Here is a 19,120-nt window from a genome sequence, read left to right on the forward strand (position 1 = left end):
CAAAACACATGTTCCTTGGAAGTTTCAATAGTAATATTTAAAACGTAGTCCCCGTGAGAAAATGCTCTGATGCTAGGATCACAGAAAGGGCTGTCATGAGCAGTCCTGACAAGCCTTCAGTTTTGGCATAGAAAAATAAGAAAATTAGAAAAGTAGAGAATCTAAACAGAGGCACTGATCTGGGTAGGGCTGGTGGGAGGCCAGATTCACACCGCGAGGAAAATAGAAAGTCACCTCAAACAACCAATTCCCATCTCAGAGGCTCAGGCCCAAGCCTTTTCTGGAAACTAGGCTAAAGAGAAATCCAGAGCTTTCCATATTTTTAATTTTTCTTTTTGTTCTCCACATGGTGTGGTCCCGGCTCTCCGCGGGTACCTCCAGAGGAAATGGGAGTGCTCACACTCTGGCTGCTGTAGGTGCCTAAAGGTCCATTTGGGATGAAGACCCAGTGGAGCTCAGAGAAGAGAGGCGGGATGCCTGCAGCGGGATCTAGAAAAAGCTTCCTTTTCTTCTCTGTGTCATTATTTGGAGTTTCTCTGAGGGCAAATCTAGCTCCCAGACCAAGCACTTACGGTTAGATAAACCAATACTACTGTTGCCCCCCCAATAGCAGACATAAATGACAGAGTTCACCAGGCAGGATAGCACTAGACAGCTTAGCGCAATGACTTCTTAGAGAATTAGCATTCATGCTTTTTCATTTTATTTTCAGGAGAATTGGAGTAAAAAGTAAAAAAAAAAAATTCTAGCGATGTCGGTTTGGAATGTTTTTAGCTCATTTGATCGCACAAGAACCATTTAACCCAGGAGATTAGGAAAGCTCACTAAGCCCCAAGGATGCACTCAGAGTCAAAATAGCAATTAAGGTAATGAAGGAAAGAAGCTTTCTCTCCATGGCTTGCTGTTTACTGAAGACATTTCAAAAACAAAGCTAAGGCTGAAGAGGTGGCTCTGCAGTTAAGAGCTCTGGCTGCTCTGGCGGAGAACCGAGGTTCTATTCTCGGCACCCACAGGAGAAAAGCAACTCACAAATCTGGGTAACTCTAGTCTAGAAAATCCGAGGTCCTCTTCTGGCCTCCTTGGCCACCAGGCCTGCAAGTGGACTGCAGACATGCATGTGAGCAAAATATCCATATACACAAAAATGTAAAATATGTAAATAAATAAAAACATTTAAAGTCATGTGCAGATACTACAATATCTTAATTTTAGATGTGGAAAATTTTAACTGCCTGGAAAGTTAGGGAAGATTAAGACATGTCCAAGTAGTCTATAATATTATACAAACAAACACAAACCACTATAATGTATTCAAAAGGACCACGCTCATTAAAATACATTTTCATCAGCTGTGACAAGTAAGTTTTTATCATGCTTCTAAAGTAATACAAGGTTTTTTTTCTTTCTTTTTTTGTCTTTTTGTTTGTTCTTCATTTTTTCCAGGCCCCACTAGGCTAGCCTCAAATTCAAGAGCCTTCTACTTCCAGATCCCAAAGCTGGGCTTCTCTACCTACATCTCTAATCCCAGTCCACAAGATTCTTGGGTTGCTCGTTTCTTGCAGTCGTGAGGTAATCATTGTACTTTTTATTTCTATGAAATGAAATACAAACTTTTATTAAATATATACGCAATTCATTTTAATGCCAGTGAAAAAGTAATAGTATTGGGCACAAAAATAATATTTTAATGTTCTAAAACATGAAAACATGGGATGGTCATTCTCGCCTGCTAAAATTTTGTGATTACTTCAGAGCAGTGAGATTCCAAGAGGTAAGAAACAGCTCTTGCCAGAAGTGAGCTAATGGCATGGGAACAATTCCCTGCAGCCTCTTAATTCACCGGCACAGAACAAGCACGCCATACGGTGCCAGTGTGTTGCCTGGTGTATTATGGTGTCTAATCGTCGCAATTAGTCCGGGGATGTTGAGTTATGAAGCCATCTCTCACTAATACTCGAGAAACAATAATTCTTTTCTTTAAACGCCATACCAGGGGAGGGGTGGGGCTGGGGAGATGGCTCAGTAGTTAAGAGCACTTCCTGCCCTTTCAGAGGACCCCAAATTCACTTCCTATCACAACTGCCTGAAACTCCAGTTCTGGAGCCTCTGTTGCTGTTTCAGGGTCTGCACAGATACCTGCATTCTGCATACACATACACATACACACACACACACACACACAGAGAGAGAGAGAGAGAGAGAGAGAGAGAGAGAGAGAGAGAGAGAGAGAGAGAGATGCCCTCAGAAACTCACAATTACAAAGTGGAAATAACTTTTTAAAATGTTTAAATGCCATATTGGAGGATTGTAGCAATGGCATAATGTTTAAGTTACTCTTCCTAAGGATAAAGCACCCACATAGATAAATTTTTTTTAGTTTTTTTATTTTTGTTTTTTTTTGTTGGTTTTTTTTTTTTTTAGTGACAAAATGTCTTATGGGTTGGGCTCATCCCCAACACGTGTGGTTCTAACAGGACACCCTTTGAGTCACAAATTGATGACAATATCCACCTGACCCTCCTATAGAGCGAATGTGACAACAGCACCACTTCTCTTTGGGGAGAAAGTGAACAGGGAACTAGGTCACCCCATCCAACAGCAAGCACTTTTGGGTGCCCTATGCATTGAACACACACTTCCAGTTAGTTGAAAGCCTAACACTTCACGAAACAGAAAGCCACCAACTCGTTCTTAACTTTGGACTCAACGCAGTGTATACTACTCACTCTTCGATGGGGAGGCACCTCAAAGCAGAAACCCAAACAAACAAAAGTGTATCTTTTTAAAGTCTTTAGCAACTTCCCTTAGCTATATAAAATAAACTTAGTTTCCAGTTCATTCCAAACTCTTGCAACACAGTCTGTACTCTAAAGAAAACAGATAGGATTTCTCTTAAAAGGCTCTGCTTCTCCCGAAAGCTAGAAGACCCTAGAAATAGGATGTCTGAGGTGTCGGGATTTCCACAGCATGGAAAGGAATGGATCTTGTTTGCCTCATGCATCCTCTCATTTGATGGCAAGGAGGCAGCCTCTTCCCAGGTGAATAAAATCAAGTTCATTATTTAGAAGCCAGTGGCATAAACAGAGCTAACAGCCATCCAGGGATTACACAAATCCAAGGCGTAACACAATATGTTTCTATTAAATTTGTCTGAATGCTTGTTTGCTTTCTCTCTCCCACAGAACTCATGTGTTGAATTAGTGTTGACTGGCAAAACTGGATCAAGAGAGAGAAGGCAGCTAGTTTGGCTTGAGTTAGAGGTGCGAGTCTGTGGTTGTGGATCAGACTATTTTCACTGTTTGTTAGTTTAAAATAAAGCAGGACTCATTAATGGGATTGACATGGCTGACCTCATTCTAGAATGCTGTTCTATCTGGGTCCGTTTGGGGGACCATTTGTGCATAATATTGGCATCTGCATGTTGCTCCAATTCTGTTAGAAATTGTGTCAGGGTTGTCTTTCCAAATGAGGCATCAAGCCTTTAACGCAAGTTTATGCTACGACATTGACTCTCTGTCCTCCTCAGACTCTTGAACTTGTGAACATTATTCAGGAAAAGTGAGTATAGGGGGAAACTAGAGGCCATATCCTAATGAAGTCTATTATTTGGCTATATAGGTTAAATTGTGAATAATAGCTTACTTTTTCCAGTCACTTCATAAAGGCCAGAAATAACTGCTAGCTAAAATGTATTTTTAAAGCCACTGCATCCCTGGACAAATGAGATAGAGATTTGTCTTTTGTCAATGCACTAATTTATTTCCTCTTCCCCTAAACATTTCCCGTGTCTTTTTAAATATGTGTTTTTACTTTTCCTATGATGAAATCCCATGTCACTTTTCTCAGGGAATGGTGAAGTTCATTACAAGCAACTGGCTTTTTTTTTATTTTTTTATTTTTAATGGAACCAGCTAAAAGATAGGGCCAGAAGGCACATGCATGGAGGACAGATGATGTGGAGGGAGAAATAAAGAGGAAGAGGTAAGAAAACAAATCTTTTGTTTCTTGCATTCTGGCTGGAAAACCCTTGCTAGACTACCAGTAAGGATTGGTTTTTCCAACCAGAATGACGTCAGACTTCTAGAGAGGATTCTAAGACTTTGCATCTCTTGCTGCCATGCTCTGATGTAGAGAGGGAGGAGCAGAAACAGCTTTGTTTCTGGAGATTTCTACCTGATGTCCCTGAAATGACAGAAGCATGCATGCAGCCCCATCACCCGTGAGACTGTCACTGCATCTGCTGAATCTTTCTCCCCTTGAGCAGAGCTGACTCCCAAACAGTTCTGTTCCTACTAAGAGTGATGTCCCCAACAGCACTGGGGACAATATTTTCAGAAATATGAGCAAGGAATCCCTACAAACACTTCAATTCCTGCAAATCCAAATAGGAATTTTAAGCCAGGAGCTCACATAGTTGAGACTATAATAGTATCCTAAAATTCAAGGGTGTTAAGTACACTTTTTACAAGTCTGAGAAACAAAGGAGAAGCCATTTTTAGTAAGAAGGCGCAGAGCGGGCCGGGGAGGAGGACAATCTTTTTGTGCTTGACGCTGTCACTTCTGTTCACCATTCATTCACTACTCCTGGGGCCCAGCAAACATTCCATGATCCAGGAAAACATTTGCCAGCTAGGATGAAGATTCAAGCTCCAGACACAGACACAGAGAAGCTAGAGAAATGTGTTGTCAGGTCCCAGGCGTGTGAGCCTAAGCGGAGAATTTTTTAAATGGTGCAACCTACTTATTAGAACGTGTTATGAAGAAGAATTCACTGCATCCAAATTCTTAGATGTCTGCTGTAACCACTGTAAGGGAAAGTTATCAACACACCTATCTGAGACTCCTCCTCACCAATAACATCACAATGCTTTCTCACAAAATTGAGCATGCTACCCTGCCAATTAACTGTATCCATTACCACTGAGCCTAAAAACGTGCTGTCCAAAGTGTTTTAAGTTGCTGAATTATAAGAGCAGATACTTTCTCAAATCCTTGATGGGTGTAACCACTCAGATTTTGAACTAAAAATGAACACAATTGGTTTTGATAGCTTTGTGATTTTCTGTTGTTTGTTTTTTTTTTTTTTTTTGGTTTTGATTCAAAGATCATATTCATGGTTTAAATATAAATATAAGAGCTTCCTTTTCTCTTTTAAGGTAACAGCTGAAAATAAATGCTTCACACAAACCTCTATTTACCCTCCTTCACATCCATCACAGCCTTCAAACCACAGCTTAAAACCAGCCCAAAAGGCTAGTAAAACTGGCAAAGGGGAAGAAACAGCTATCCAGTGTATTATATACCTATGACTAGGAGCGGTTGGATAGCATGTGGGCCTGAGACACGTTGAACAGAGCCCAGAGAAGGGTTAACACCTACCTGGAACTGGAGAAAGGAGGAAAGAGACTACCAGAAGACTCCATTGCAACATGCTGTGGTCCCAGGAGCAGTGCCTGCCTCCGCTCACACCTGTCAGGCTGCTTCTGCCCCAGCCTCCTCTTAAGGGAGACAGAGTGAAACTCCCTGCTTCATTGTGTACGCATGAGCAAGTGTTTACTGAAGGTGTTGCACAACTTGGGAGCTGTGGTCCCGCCACAATGGCATGGCAGGAGGAAGTCCTGACCGCCTCTTGGCTGGCTCTAAAATTTCCTTTATTAGCAGCTGCTGTTTCCCTCCCTTTATTCTCTATGAATTTACCCACTCAAGAGTAAAATAGCAAGTTTTCAGTGTATTGTTAGAGCTCAGTAGGTCACAAGGAAGTAATTGCCTTGAGGTATTTTGAGATATATGTCAGGTTATATACCATATATGTCATTATATTTGGAATATGCACATGCTGTATACATATATACATGCATATTATGCATACATATGTTATATATAATATATTTAAATATATGGATTTATCATTTCCAGCTAAATAAATAAAAAGTTATGGAGAATATTATTCTTTGTGTATGTATTTATTTTATAGCTATTTTCTAATTCTTTTTAAGATCTATGTGATATCTTATGTCTATAAGCTATCTATAACTAATATCTTATTCCAATTACTCTGCCCTGTAATCTCACACAATGATGTTCACAAGAAGCTTTGACTGTCCTGAAATAAATTTTTGAAAAAAACTTTTGAAGACAGGACTTCATAAATCCTAGGCTAGGCTCCCACATACTGTGTAGCACAGGATGAACTTGAACTCTCCACTCTTCTGTCTCTAGCCCGAGGCCTGGGATTGCAGGACCTTCACACTCGGGGTTTTACATAGGGCTGCAGGTCAAATGCAGGGTTTCCCACATGCCTAGCAAGTCTTTGGCCAGCTGAGTTACTCCCCTTCCCCTCAAAATTTTGCCAACACAAGTACAAGACCCTCCGGACCACCACGATGTTTGCAGCCTCACTAATGACCTGGGTGAGACGGGAATGTCAACCTAAGGAGGGAAGAGGAGCGGTCTCTGGGCCTGTCACTTGGATATGTGCAGAAATCATACTCTGAAACGAAAAAGGAATGTGTTTAGTTGCTTATTAAATTTTAGGTACCCTCTTAGATATTATTCTTGTTATATTAGTCCTACAGACACATTTGTCTGTCAGGTACCATTTTACCTCCATATTGTCTGTAGAAAAATGGAGTTTAAAAACATAAAAGGGTCCACAAGAGTAAGATTCTGCGGTCTCCATTGTGTAGATTAAGAGGATTAGGCTGTTCGCTCACATTGCTCAGGCAGGAATAGAAGAGGTGGAATTTGAACTCCATGCTGTCTGAGCTCGTAGTCACTCACCTTTATGTTTCTTAGTTCTCTCTCTCTCTCTCTCTCTCTCTCTCTCTCTCTCTCTCTCTCACACACACACACACACACACACACACACACACACACCCTTATTTCTAATGATAAGATCCCTGTGGGGTAGAAATCACCCTGAGAGCAGATTGTGAATGCATAGTCCGTAGCTGGGACACATGCCTTATACACCATCTTAATACAAAGCACATTTTGGTGCTGAAGAGATGTTAGTAAAAAGGACTGTCTATCAGTGACCGTAAAAGCACCACACAACCACAACAGGCTTGTAACTCTGACTGACAGCATTTCAAGGTGGAGGGAGCTCATCTCTTCAACCCACACTCTACAGCTTTTCCTTTTCCAGGCAACAGGGAGGCTATATTCACTTTCTTATTTAGTTCTTTGAGAATTTCAGACAATGAGTTTTGACCATATTCACCCCTCCCCCAACTCTTCCCAGATCCACTCTCGCCCTGTTTTTGTTTTTGTTTCGTTTTGTTTTTACCCATCAAGTCCAGGATGTGACCATATCATCTTGGATGTGTGAATTTTCCTCTAGAGTGTGACTGACTTACCATGGAGCAAAGAAAACTGGTTCCCTCTCCCAGAAACTATCAACTGCAAATGACTCATCAGCTGGGGGTGAGACTTCCCGTTCACCTCCATTCTCTGTGCTGGAATTTGCCCTGGCTTGAGGTTGTGCATGCTGTCACAATTGCTGAGTTCATGTACGCCCTGCTGTGTCTGAAGTCTTGAGGACTTGGCTTCGTTGCAGTCATCCATTACTTCTGGCTCTTATACGTTCCTCCGCCCCTCCCAAATGGACCTCTGAGCCCAAAGGTATGGGATATGATAAAAATGTCTCATTTAGAGCTAAGAATTCTTCAGTTTCTTATCCTCTGTGCATTGGTCGGTCAGCTGTGGTCTCCATTAATCACAATCTGCTACAAAAAGAAGCTTGTATGATGAAGCATTCATTGCTCTATGGGTATGATAATAAGTCATTAGGAGTTTGCTTAATACTATGTTCATTTTATTTTTTCCTTCATTCATTTTGCTGCACATTAATTAGTGCCTAATTTGTGTCACACAATAAAAAGACCCAATCACTGTTTGAGATGTTTCCAGTCTGGGTAAGAGAGACAAGATGACTTCCATGGAATTACAGAAAGTGAGGGAACGAGCTGCAAGTCAAAACAAACAAACATAATCACGGGGGAGTGGGAACTATTGCTTTCTTGGCTCAGTACACAGACCCCTGCTATGAGCTCGCAAGTGTCATGTCATACACAGAAGCAACATTCCCCAGCATCTCTCTGACACGGGACAAACTAGCCCTACTCAGGGCAATGATTAAGTGTTCCACAGTCATAGTGTACGGTGTCAGAGCAGAGATCCAGACCAAGCTAAACTTGCCATCCTATACAGATGCAGTGATGAATAAAAGTGAGGGGGTAGAATAAGGACAGACATTGTCAGAGTGGATCTTTGACACTTTTTGGTCAGTTAAGAAGTACCACAGCCCTGCATGGTGCAGCAAAGGAGCAGTCTTCTTCACGCCATCCCAGGAGCCAGAAGGTTTACAGGAGCAGATGCTGCAGCTTGAAAGGGAATTTGGAGTTCAATTCCTCACTGTATCACTTTCCATGCTTCTCTAAATTACTTTGTCTTAGATCTTGATAGATAATAGTACGTTTCTAATTTTGTACAATATATACAGTGAGAAGTTGATTCTAAAGACCTTATGGGGAACAATGGCAGTGTATATTGGACAAGTGTTTGTCAAATGACTACATTATTCCATAAAAACACCAACTTCTCTAAATTAAAGGTCATCTGGACAAAGATCCCTGCAAGATGATCAGTTTTCAAGAATCACATTAAAAGCAGTGGGATGAAACTCAACCTCTGTGCAAAGGCCATTGGTGCTTTGAATCTCATGCAATTGTGCAGCTCCTGTCTACTGTGATTTGTGGAAGGGATTCTGGGAAAGCCACCTCCTTCAACATGCCTAATACCATTTTGGGTACATTTTTGTAATTACACTAATTCTTTTTTCTTATTTCATTCTTTATTTGTAAGTGTGTATGTTTTCCGGGTGTGTGCAGTGACCACCGAGGCCAGAAGGGGGCATGAGATATCTCGGGGATGAAGTTAAAGGAGGTTGTGTGTGTCTAGATGTAGCTGTTCAGAGCTCAACACAGGTCCTCCTGCAAGAACAACGAGCACTCTTGACTGCGGAGCTCTCTCTCCAGTCCCATAAGGCATGTTTATGAAAGCTTTATGATATCGGAAACCTCCATGAATATATAGAAATGGAGGACCAGTGGAACTGTAGGAGTTTGAGGTACTCACCAGAGTGGTCTACACAGCTCTTGGCCCCCGCATTGAGGAGGTGCAGTTCACTGGGATGTCATTGTGAGACAGTCCTTCAGGGATGCCAGCTGGGACATTCTCGCTAGAGAAAACACCCTGCTAACATCAACAAAGATAGAGGAAATTGAAGCTGTAGATTCATTCTGCCACAGGCTGTACCTAAGAAACTGCATTTTGTTGTCTTTTGAAAAGCAGACTTGGAGCAGTGTCTGCAGTAGGTTATAATGCCCCTTTAGCCCCTCCCTTCCCCGTTCAGGCGCCCATCTCAAAAAATAAATTGCTAGAGAAAAGACCCAGAGAAGTGGAGAAAGCGTATTCAAGATCTTCATGGTTTACTCTTCCTGGTCTGGAGACAAAATCCCTGACAGAAACAACCTAAAAGAGGGATATTTACTATGGGTTTATAGTTTAGAGCGTCTGGTTCTTCCGAGTGGGACAGGCATCGGAACTGGAGTAGCCATGGCAGTGAGTGACTGGGGTGTGGATTGTCAACATCTTATTAGCTCATGTAGTAAAGGGAACTCAGGCTGGAAGTGGGACTAGGCCATACCCCTCTAATATCCACTTCGGGGACCTATGTCCCAAAATTCCCCCAAATTTCCACAGCAAAGTTACATGCTTGATCCATACACACATGAACCTGTAGAGGGCACTTCACATTCAAACCAGAGTTAAATGTATTATACTTGTGATAATTCCCCATACCCAGAAATAGAAAGACTGACCCAGTTTGGGTTGACTCCTCAAGACTTATAGATGGATTCCAGTTCAAGAAACGCATTGCTGCGCTGCGTTCTCTGTATGTTTGCCTCATTTAAGAGCTTAAAGATACTTTTCAAAATTAATTACTTAAGTGTTTAGATCACTGGTTCTCAACCTGTGGATCGCAACCCCTTTGGGGCAAAATGACCTTTTCACAGGGGTTACATGTTAGATATCCTACACATCACATGTTAACATCATAATTCATAACAACACTAGCAAAATTACAGTTATGAAGTAGCAACGAAGATAATTTTATGGTTGGGGGGCCATCACCATAACATGAGGAACTGTGTTAAAGGGTCTCGGCATTAGGAAGATGGAGAAACACTGGTTTAGACAAATGATGTCTGAACAAATGCTTCATGTCCTGAACCAGGGGAGCTGAACCCCTTCTTTTCCCTAAGTCAGATGACAAGCAAAGGATGGCACAGTACAGGATAACGTTTTACCATCTTCCGTGTCCCAGGAGTCCTGTTGGTGAGGATGAGACAACTGGACACATGACATTCTACAGACTGGCAGATGAGATTGACACAGTCTCCCCTTCTATGGAGAAGGACACCATATGACACGCGGGACCACCCAACCTACTTGGAAACACTGAACAATCAGAACTGTGGGAAGAAGATTTTGGTCATCGGAAAAAGAGGTGAAGCCCCGTTCCTGTGACTGACTTACCTGAGTGGTTCTGTAGCTGGCACGGAACTAGATCCCAGCATCCATGAATGAGCAGGAACTAAGGAGAGCTCTTTGACCAGAGAGCCACATCTGTGGGAACAGAGTGGAGAAGGAGCACAGCTTGTGGTTAGGCCATCTTGGTCCCTTCCGGATTCAAAAGCACCAGCATACTCATAACATTGAGCTTAATTGTGTCTTTCTACCATGTAAGAATGGAGGGGTGGGCATAAAAGTATCACAGCTCTGTGGATGAGCAACATCTGTCCTCACTCTAGGTAACAGCGTTCTGCCAAGATGTAAGTGATGTTTCAGCTTGATCATGCTCAGAGCATCTCTGCTGATCAGCTATCGGGATTTAACCAATGTGGTATACTGATAGAAGCCATGTCTTACTCCAGGGGACCCAATGGAACGTGGTATAGTTGAACACTTGGCTTTGTAATCTGGTACTTGAGGGCTTGTTGACCTATCACAGAATTCGAGCCTAAGCAAGAAAGTATCAGCTTGTGCAAACACAGGTACCTGAAGGCAGATAACAGTCTCATGGCTTTCTTTTGCAAAAATGTATTTACTAAGCTGGGAATCAAATAGTTTCAGCTTACCACAGGCGGAACCTATATTTGAACAAGGAACAGAAAGGCTCTAAGTTGTTTTTGCTAATAAAAGACTCACAGCCTCTTCCTGGCATTTCTTCTGAGACTCAACAGCTCTTGACTTGTGGCCTTCTGGTTTACTTCTTTTTTCTCTTCCAACTATTCTTCCTTTAATCATAAACCCAGCGTGTAAATATTTGTTTTACGTGTACTGCACCCTATTCTTACCTTTGTATGTGTCATGTGTGTCTAGGTAGGTATAGTCAGTAAAACTGAGAGAATTCAGATAGAAGAGTGGGTTATCCCTTCTGATTTGGGTCTCTGCTGTCTCCAAAGCGGTTTACATGTGCCTCCTGTCACTTTATGATATTTATGCAAGCGTTATGTATGGATGGCAGACATCTACATTTCACAAATTACATTCATTTTGAATTGAGCAACAATAAAGCCATTTCTGAAAGTGGTTCAATAACAGAAAAAAATAAATTCAACTGAATATTAGAAATGGAGAGAAGAGTTCAAAAAAATAAGAAATGAAAAAACCCACATGATACTGTGGTTTTGTCTCATATATCAACTGGATTGAGTCTTGGTAGTCAGATATTTGGTCAAATATTCTTCTGCATATTTCTAAGAAGGTGCCTTAAGGTGTGGTTAAGACTTAGTGGATTAAGAGCAGAATGGATCACTCTCCTCGTTGTGAGTGAGCCTTGTAACACAGCAAAACTGACTTTTCTGAGTCAGGACCTCCTGTGGACCTAAACTTCAACCTTTCTTGAGTTTCCAGTCTTCTGCTAACTGAGAAAGATTTTGTATTTAAGTATCTCTAGTTATCATGTATGTAGAGATTCATGTACCCCCCAATAGTTGGTTTTCATTCTTTGAAGTATTTATTGATATAGAGTATATCATGAATATAACACTCTCCTTATAAGTGGACAGGCTCCTCTTTTTACCACTTAAGGTGAAAACAAGAAAAGATGTGCATAATATTTTCACCAATATTCTCCCAGCAGCCCCATTGAAAAGTTTGTTGGGTATGAAAATGAGCATACTCTAACAACACTCATGGCAGCATCCAACAACTGCATTCACTCCAAGAGTGCAATGAGGGGAAACTGAGTCTTGAACAAACACCTAAAAAATTAAACAGGTCAACATGATCAGAAATTAGCTAAAGTGTTTACAGAAGAGATTTCCTACATAAATAAAGTATTCAGCAGCACCAGAAATCTCCCAACAAATTAAATATAAAACAAGAAACTGAGCATGAGATGGGTACAGGTGTATTTCTCAAAGACAGTTTCCACGGAGAGGGAAAGGCACACTGAGCAGACTGTCCATGAATTATTATTTATAAAGCTGTGTTCTGAAGGGTGGGAGATATAGCATCCCTCTAATTAAAAAGCGATTACAAACTGAAAGAATCCAAGAAGGAAAGAGAGAAGAGAAAGAGGATGGAATGAAGGAAGAGAGGGAGGCGGAGGGAGGGAGGGACAAACTTTATAGGAAACTTGATGGGAAGGGAAAACGATAACCCTCATCACTTTTGAAGTCCCCTGGTGTCACCCCCAACTCCTGATAGGGGGTCTTGTCCAGTGGGAGGACCCCTCATTGCTGCTGCTGCTGGGTAAGGGTTGGGTTTTCTCCTTATCACATCAGGAACGTTTCTTTGAGACCGGATGTTCTCTTCTTGTGTTCTACTCCTATCCCTGCTCCCCTCGGGCTGAGATCCTAGCCCTGCTTTCTCAGCTTCTGTTAATACTATATTTGTTAACTTCTTCAATGTTTTCCCTACTCTTGAAGCCTCTGGTGTTTCCTTTCCAGTACTTGAGATCATATCTCTAAAATCACAGTGCCCCCTAGACTGCGGACCCTGTTTGCTCGGATCCACTGAATAACCTGCTCCATTCTGCTGCGTTGCCTACTAAGCTGGTCCACTGGCCCACAGTGATGGCCTTTGTTCCTGGCTTCCAGGGTGATGACCAAGGGAGGCACTGATAGGAAAAGGAAGATGATACAAGGGTGTGGCCAGGAGATTTTCCACTGCACCTTCCAAGCTAGGTCTATAAGCTGACTACTTCCTTTACTGGGAAGTAGTCACCTCTATGGGAGACTTTTCACCACCCTTCTCTGTGGATTTCTGCAGAGAACCCTTCTCCTTCCTCGTTGAGTTTATTAAACATAAAGTTTTCCTACTTTTATCAAACTCATGCCTAGACTTTCGTCACCTTAATCTCTGTCCGTGCTTTCTGCTTTAACAAGGGAAACCTTGTTAAACTCTCCTCATTTTCAAGTACCATCTGTTGTTTCTTCCCCTAGAACTTTAACAGGCTTATCTGGTTCCTCTGGATCCTCTTTATTGGTAGGTCTGTTTTCACGTGTGCAAAACAAACCGCAGACTTCTTTCTTGTATCACAATTGTGTATAAGGTTGAGGCATAAATACTGGAAGAGACCACACCCTGTTTGCTGTGCTTAACGTTGTTCTCAAGAAGAAGAGGCAAAGAGACAAAGGACATAGAGGACATTTTACCCAAGTGGTTTGCCACTGACCTCCTTATCTGTGCAGGGAAGAGTACCCAGAGAGGAGAGCACCTCTATCTCAGCTGGGAATGCAGAATTTTAACTGGTTTTTCTTTCTCCTCCAGATGAGTTTTGAAGAGGATGTTGACGAACTATTATAATAATGAGAATTTGAAATTGAATGGGGTTAAGAAAGAGGGCATCGTTGACCCAGATAAAATTAGTATCCAGAGACCAGAAAACCAGAAGATGGGACATTGAACTTCAGCTCTATAAAGGGCTGTTTCCCTTGAGGTCTGGGTAACAGTGACGTCTCTTTTGGTTCATAGAACACTTAGAAAATGAGAGGAATGCTGTGGACTTTATCCCCATCTAAATGCAAACCTAAAAAATAACAGGCTGTTTCATAAATTTCTATGTGGGGAGTGTTGTTGCCATGAAGACCGTCTGTGGACCCATCTCAAAATCATTATTCCTGGGGCTGGTGATAGATTAGTGGTTAAGAGCACATACTGCTCTTCCTGAGGACCGGAGTTCAATTCTGAGCACTCACATCAGGTGGCTCCCAACTGCCTATAACCCCAGTTCGAGAGGATCTCAGGTATACATAATCAAAATAATAAAATGAAATCTTTTTAAATAGTCGGTGTTTTGGAACACGCTGACTCTGGTATCAAAGGCAAGCTGTAAGACAGGAGGCTGCTGAAACTGGCCTGTAGTTAATACCCTCCCCCTGCTAGCCAGCCAGGCAGGACAGAGTGAGGGCTGCCCTCCAAGGAGACTCCCACTCTGTTCCTATCAGGAGATCTGCTAGGCCGGGGGACTGCTCTCGGATCATTTCACCCATTTCCTAGAACGTCCTCTTTCTCAATTGCAGCTCTTCCGTCATTTTTAAAATCCAGGCTGCTCCATACAGAAAGAGGGGAAGGGAAGAAAGTGGGGTCAAATTCTGACTTGAAGATAATGGGGTTCTGCTTCAGGACAGTGACCATATAACATTAGACACTTTACCTAACTTCTTTACCTTAAAATTCTCTCTGGACATCAATACAGCCAGATAAAACAATTTTAAATGAGTTTTTTTTCAGGTTTTTTAATGTATTTCTTTCTTGTGTATGAGTGTTCTGTCTGCATGTATGTCTGTGTACCACATGTATGCCTGGTGTCCACTAAATCTGATGAGGGTATCAGATCATCTAGAACCGGACCTACACAATTGTGAGCTTCCATGCTGGTGCTCGGGACCGAACCCAGGTCCTCTGAATATCCAACAAGTCATCTTAAATGCTGAGCTGTCTCCAGTCTCAAGATGACTTAAAATTTTCTTTTTTGAATAGTGAATAACTCTATTCGAGGCCAGTCCTGAGTCTGGAGGGTCTCCTAGGATTAACTAACAGGAGAGGTAGCCAAGTGTACTTTTTTGTTAACTTTTGTTATGTTTCAAAAGTGAATTAGAAGTTGGTATTAAACATTTTCCAAAACAGAAAGAGCAATAAACACACTTACCTGTAGCTACACATATTCTCCATTCTGCTGGTGCCCCGGGACAAGTTTCTCTCCACCCACCGGCTCCTGCTCACTAGCTCCTGCAGACGCTTATGAAATAACCACTCTGAGGCTTAATAGTAATCACATAATCTTTGGCCTATTAGCTCAGGATTCTTATTAACTAACTCGTACATCTTAAATTAACCCATTTCTATTATTTTATATTTTACCACTAGGCTCATGGTCTGTTGGGTAGCTACATGGCGTCTGCCTGAATCCACCTTCTTTTCTCCTCTATCTCTGCTTGGGTTTTCCCACCTTGCTATATTCTGCCCTACCATGGCCAAAGCAACTTCTTTATTAACCAATGGTAATAAAACATATTTACAGCATACAGGGGAAATCCCACATCATTTACCTGTCACTCTTAAGGTGATAACAAACTTAATGGCAGTCCTTTTTATTTATAAGCTATATACACACATATATTTTATGCAGTTATATATGTATCTAGTATGTATGTATACACACATGCATACACAAATTCACACGTAAGATATGTCAGCTCCACATCTTAGAGCCAGTGGAACAAGGACAAAATATGTTACCTCCTGAAAATGAAACAAAACACCCCTCCAGGCACCAAGATGGTGACTGTCTGTATTAGAATTAACTTATGCCCTGAGCTGATCCAGATCACCTAATATTTCTGTAAATTACACACCTTATAAGGACTCTAAGATTTACATAGCCATATGCAATATTACAAAGCTTTATTGTCAGTTCTTCAAGTTTGTAGAATGCATCCTTGATAGTGTTGCTCTCCCTGTGTAAGCTAAAAGACCATGGCAATCAAAGAAAAGTCCTTATCCCTGGTCACTTTGTTTCTTTGGCTTTATTTCTTGCCTGACAAAGTATTTTATGTGTCCTGTGTAAGTCTAAGAAAGAAAAAAGAACTAAGTATCTGTTCACAACTTTTACATAATTTACATTAAAATGAAGATTTAATTTTTTTACATTTATTGATTTCTTAGAAATCAGAGGAGAACCTGGGAGACCTGGTTCTCTCTTTCTACCATGTGGGTCCTGGACATCAAATTCAGGTCATCAACTCTAAGCACACCTGCACACTCGCACTCAGCGAGTTGTAAAAGCCCTTGCCAGTCTGTCTTATTCTCATGGTGAGAGGAGAATGTCTGTATATTGACGGAACAGCTCATGGTCTTTTTTTTTTAATTTATTTATTTATTAAAGATTTCTGCCTCCTCCCCGCCACCGCCTCCCATTTCCCTCCGCCTCCCCCAATCAAGTCCCCCTCCCTCATCAGCTCGAAGAGGAATTAGGGTTCCCTGACCTGTGGGAAGTCCAAGGACCACCCACCTCCATCCAGGTCTAGTAAGGTGAGCATCCAAACTGCCTAGGCTCCCACAAAGCCAGTACGTGCAGTGGGATCAAAAACCCATTGCCATTGTTCTTGAGTCCTCAGTAGTCCTCATTGTCCGCTATGTTTGGCAAGTCCGGTTTTATCCCATGCTTTTTCAGACCCAGGCCAGCTGGCCTTGGTGAGTTCCCAATAGAACATCCCCATTGTCTCAGTGTGTGGGTGCACCCCTCGGGGTCCTGAGTTCCTTGCTCGTGTTCTCTCTCCTTCTGCTCCTGATTTGGACCTTGAGATTTCAGTTCAGTGCTCCAATGTGGTCTTATAACATCATTGACATGTAAGCAAGAGACTCTGTTTACAGGACATTTTTAAGCATGTTTCAAGCTAATGTCAATCAAACCCATGAAAAACTATAGAAAGCAGACCATGAAAAACCACATGATTCCACATGAACCCAGCTCCAAAATAGAATTGTAAGTACCAGAATTTTTTTTTTTTGATTTTTCGAGACAGGGTTTCTCCGTAGCTTTTTGGTTCCTGTCCTGGAACTAGCTCTTGTAGACCAGGCCGGCCTTGAAGTCACAGAGATCCACCTGCCTCTGCTTCCCGAGTGCTGGGATTAAAGGCGTGCGCCACCACCACCTGGCCAGAATTTTCTCTTAAAAAAAAAATTCACAATAGTTAATTCTGGATCCTCATACGGAAATTTACAAAGTTGGGTATTAGTCTCCCTAAGACTTACTTGGCCTAAATACCTAAAGTGTCTAAAGTCTATTATACCCAGGCTCTTTCAGTCCCACCTCCCGTCACATTCCAAACAACACATGACGCCATGGAGCTATCTGACCTGTTTTTATGCCGCCTTATATTAACTAGCTGTTTGTAGGGGTGTGGTCGATTGATAAATAACCAGACCAGCTCAATACAAAAGATTTAGTTTTTAATAATTGAGGAAAAAGGGAAAACTTACACGACCAAAGATCCCACAAATGCCATGAGCGCAAGGAACCAAAGAGGAAAAACAAGAGCACATCAATGGTTTTATAGGCTATTTTGGTATCCCAAGGGGACACACCTTATACAGCATGTGATTGGCTGAAGTCCCCTATCAGTTGTTCGTAGAACCAGTGATAATGGTGGAATAGAATTATTCGAGCTTCAGAAGGAAACTCATCTCATGGTATTTTTGGAAGAAGGAATAATTAAGTCAAAAGTAGGACTTGTCAATCTCTAGGAAAATGGATAGGCTACAAGAAATGCATGGTGGAAACACACAGTAGGACATAAATTCTGCATTAACTTCATTTCCTCCTTGCTAAAGGCATCGGTGTTGGGTCTGAGCTTGGGAATAATGAGTAAATAAACAAAATTATTTCTGAACTCATTTATTCTGTTAATAATTCTGCCTCCAGTCCTTCAGTTTGGGGAAAATTATTTTTCTCATTCTTTCCCAGTCACTGAATATCTCTGTAACATTAGGAGCTGTTAACAATGCTGTTACCCCTGGGTAATATGCGAGAGACTCTAGATGAACTAGAAACTAACGCCAGAGTTCTTATTGAGGCTTCACATTTAAAAAACATCAAAATATACAATAAAGACTGGGTATGATTGTACTATGAAAGAAATGTGTACTATATTAGATATTTTACTTGCTTAGCTCCTTAACAATTGCTTATCAGGCTGTAGTCAATTCACACCTTTCTTCCTATGAATATAGTGTAAGCGTATGAAATTATTTCTTGTAATTGATTTCATACTAACATTCACACCATATTTATATTATTTTCAAAGTACTTTTCTATTAAATATATATGTATACACACAGACACACTCACTCTTTTGGTCTGAGGTAGCTTTTAATATGCTGTTGGAAACAACATTGACCCATTTCCTTGCTAAAAAAAAAAATTACAGTCCTGTGCTCCAATGAGGTGGGGGTTCCTTGGACTTCCCACAGGACAGGGAACCCTGATTGCTTTTCGGGCTGGGGGGAGACTTAATTGGGGGAGGGGGAGGGAAATGGGAGGCGGTGGCGGGGAAGAGACAGAAATCTTTAATAAATAAATAAATTAAAAAAAAAATTACACTCAGCTAATTTCCTGAAGAAGTGAGAGAATAGTGCTATAAAGGTAAGGAGCAAAGGGTTATTAAAAGAAACGTTTGAAAACTTGAGGCATTAGATCCCAACGTCTTGCTCATCATACGACAACTCTAATCTCCTTTTCAACTGCTCCTCAACTCTGCTGTGAACAGACTGATTGATTACCCAAGGCTCTGCAGCCACACCTGGCCTCACCACTTTGAGCTACAGCACTTGCCCATTGCGGAGGGTCGACCGGAGCTGCATCTCACCCCACTTGCTTCCTTTCACGGTTCCCACCACAACTTCATCTTCAAGAAGGAATGAGTAACAGGACGCTAACAGCCTACTTACAAAAATTGCCAGTTCCTTCTGGTAGACCCCAGTCAGGAACTTGGGCTACTATCTGATTTTTGGAAGAACACCCTTGCGGTCCAATACTTACCAA

General features: G+C 41.6%; 1 protein-coding gene and 1 long non-coding RNA gene across 3 annotated transcripts in view; both read right to left on the reverse strand.

The window, feature by feature from the left end:
* Adam28 (ADAM metallopeptidase domain 28) overlaps positions 1-5,552 on the reverse strand; it is a 54,568-nt gene extending 49,016 nt beyond the window's left edge. The window contains exon 1 of the mRNA XM_075949092.1: positions 5,380-5,552. Within this exon, the coding sequence (XP_075805207.1) occupies positions 5,380-5,431 (52 nt within the window). The 5' untranslated portion in view covers positions 5,432-5,552. The remainder of the gene's footprint in view (positions 1-5,379) is intronic.
* The window catches only part of LOC142835466 (uncharacterized), a 506,414-nt gene that overhangs the window by 293,744 nt on the left and 193,550 nt on the right, over positions 1-19,120 (reverse strand). The window contains exons 1-4 of one of the 2 annotated variants that reach the window (XR_012907885.1): positions 18,889-18,968; positions 10,603-10,692; positions 9,139-9,258; positions 8,034-8,384 (exon numbers count right to left, since the gene is read on the reverse strand). This is a non-coding gene — a long non-coding RNA (uncharacterized LOC142835466). Of the gene's footprint in view, positions 1-8,033; positions 8,385-9,138; positions 9,259-10,602; positions 10,693-18,888; positions 18,969-19,120 lie in introns of those variants that run through there. The other variant, XR_012907884.1, reaches the window with a different exon arrangement.

The sequence above is a fragment of the Microtus pennsylvanicus genome, chromosome 15 (genome assembly GCF_037038515.1).
Source record: "Microtus pennsylvanicus isolate mMicPen1 chromosome 15, mMicPen1.hap1, whole genome shotgun sequence".
Classification (NCBI taxonomy): domain Eukaryota; kingdom Metazoa; phylum Chordata; class Mammalia; order Rodentia; family Cricetidae; genus Microtus; species Microtus pennsylvanicus.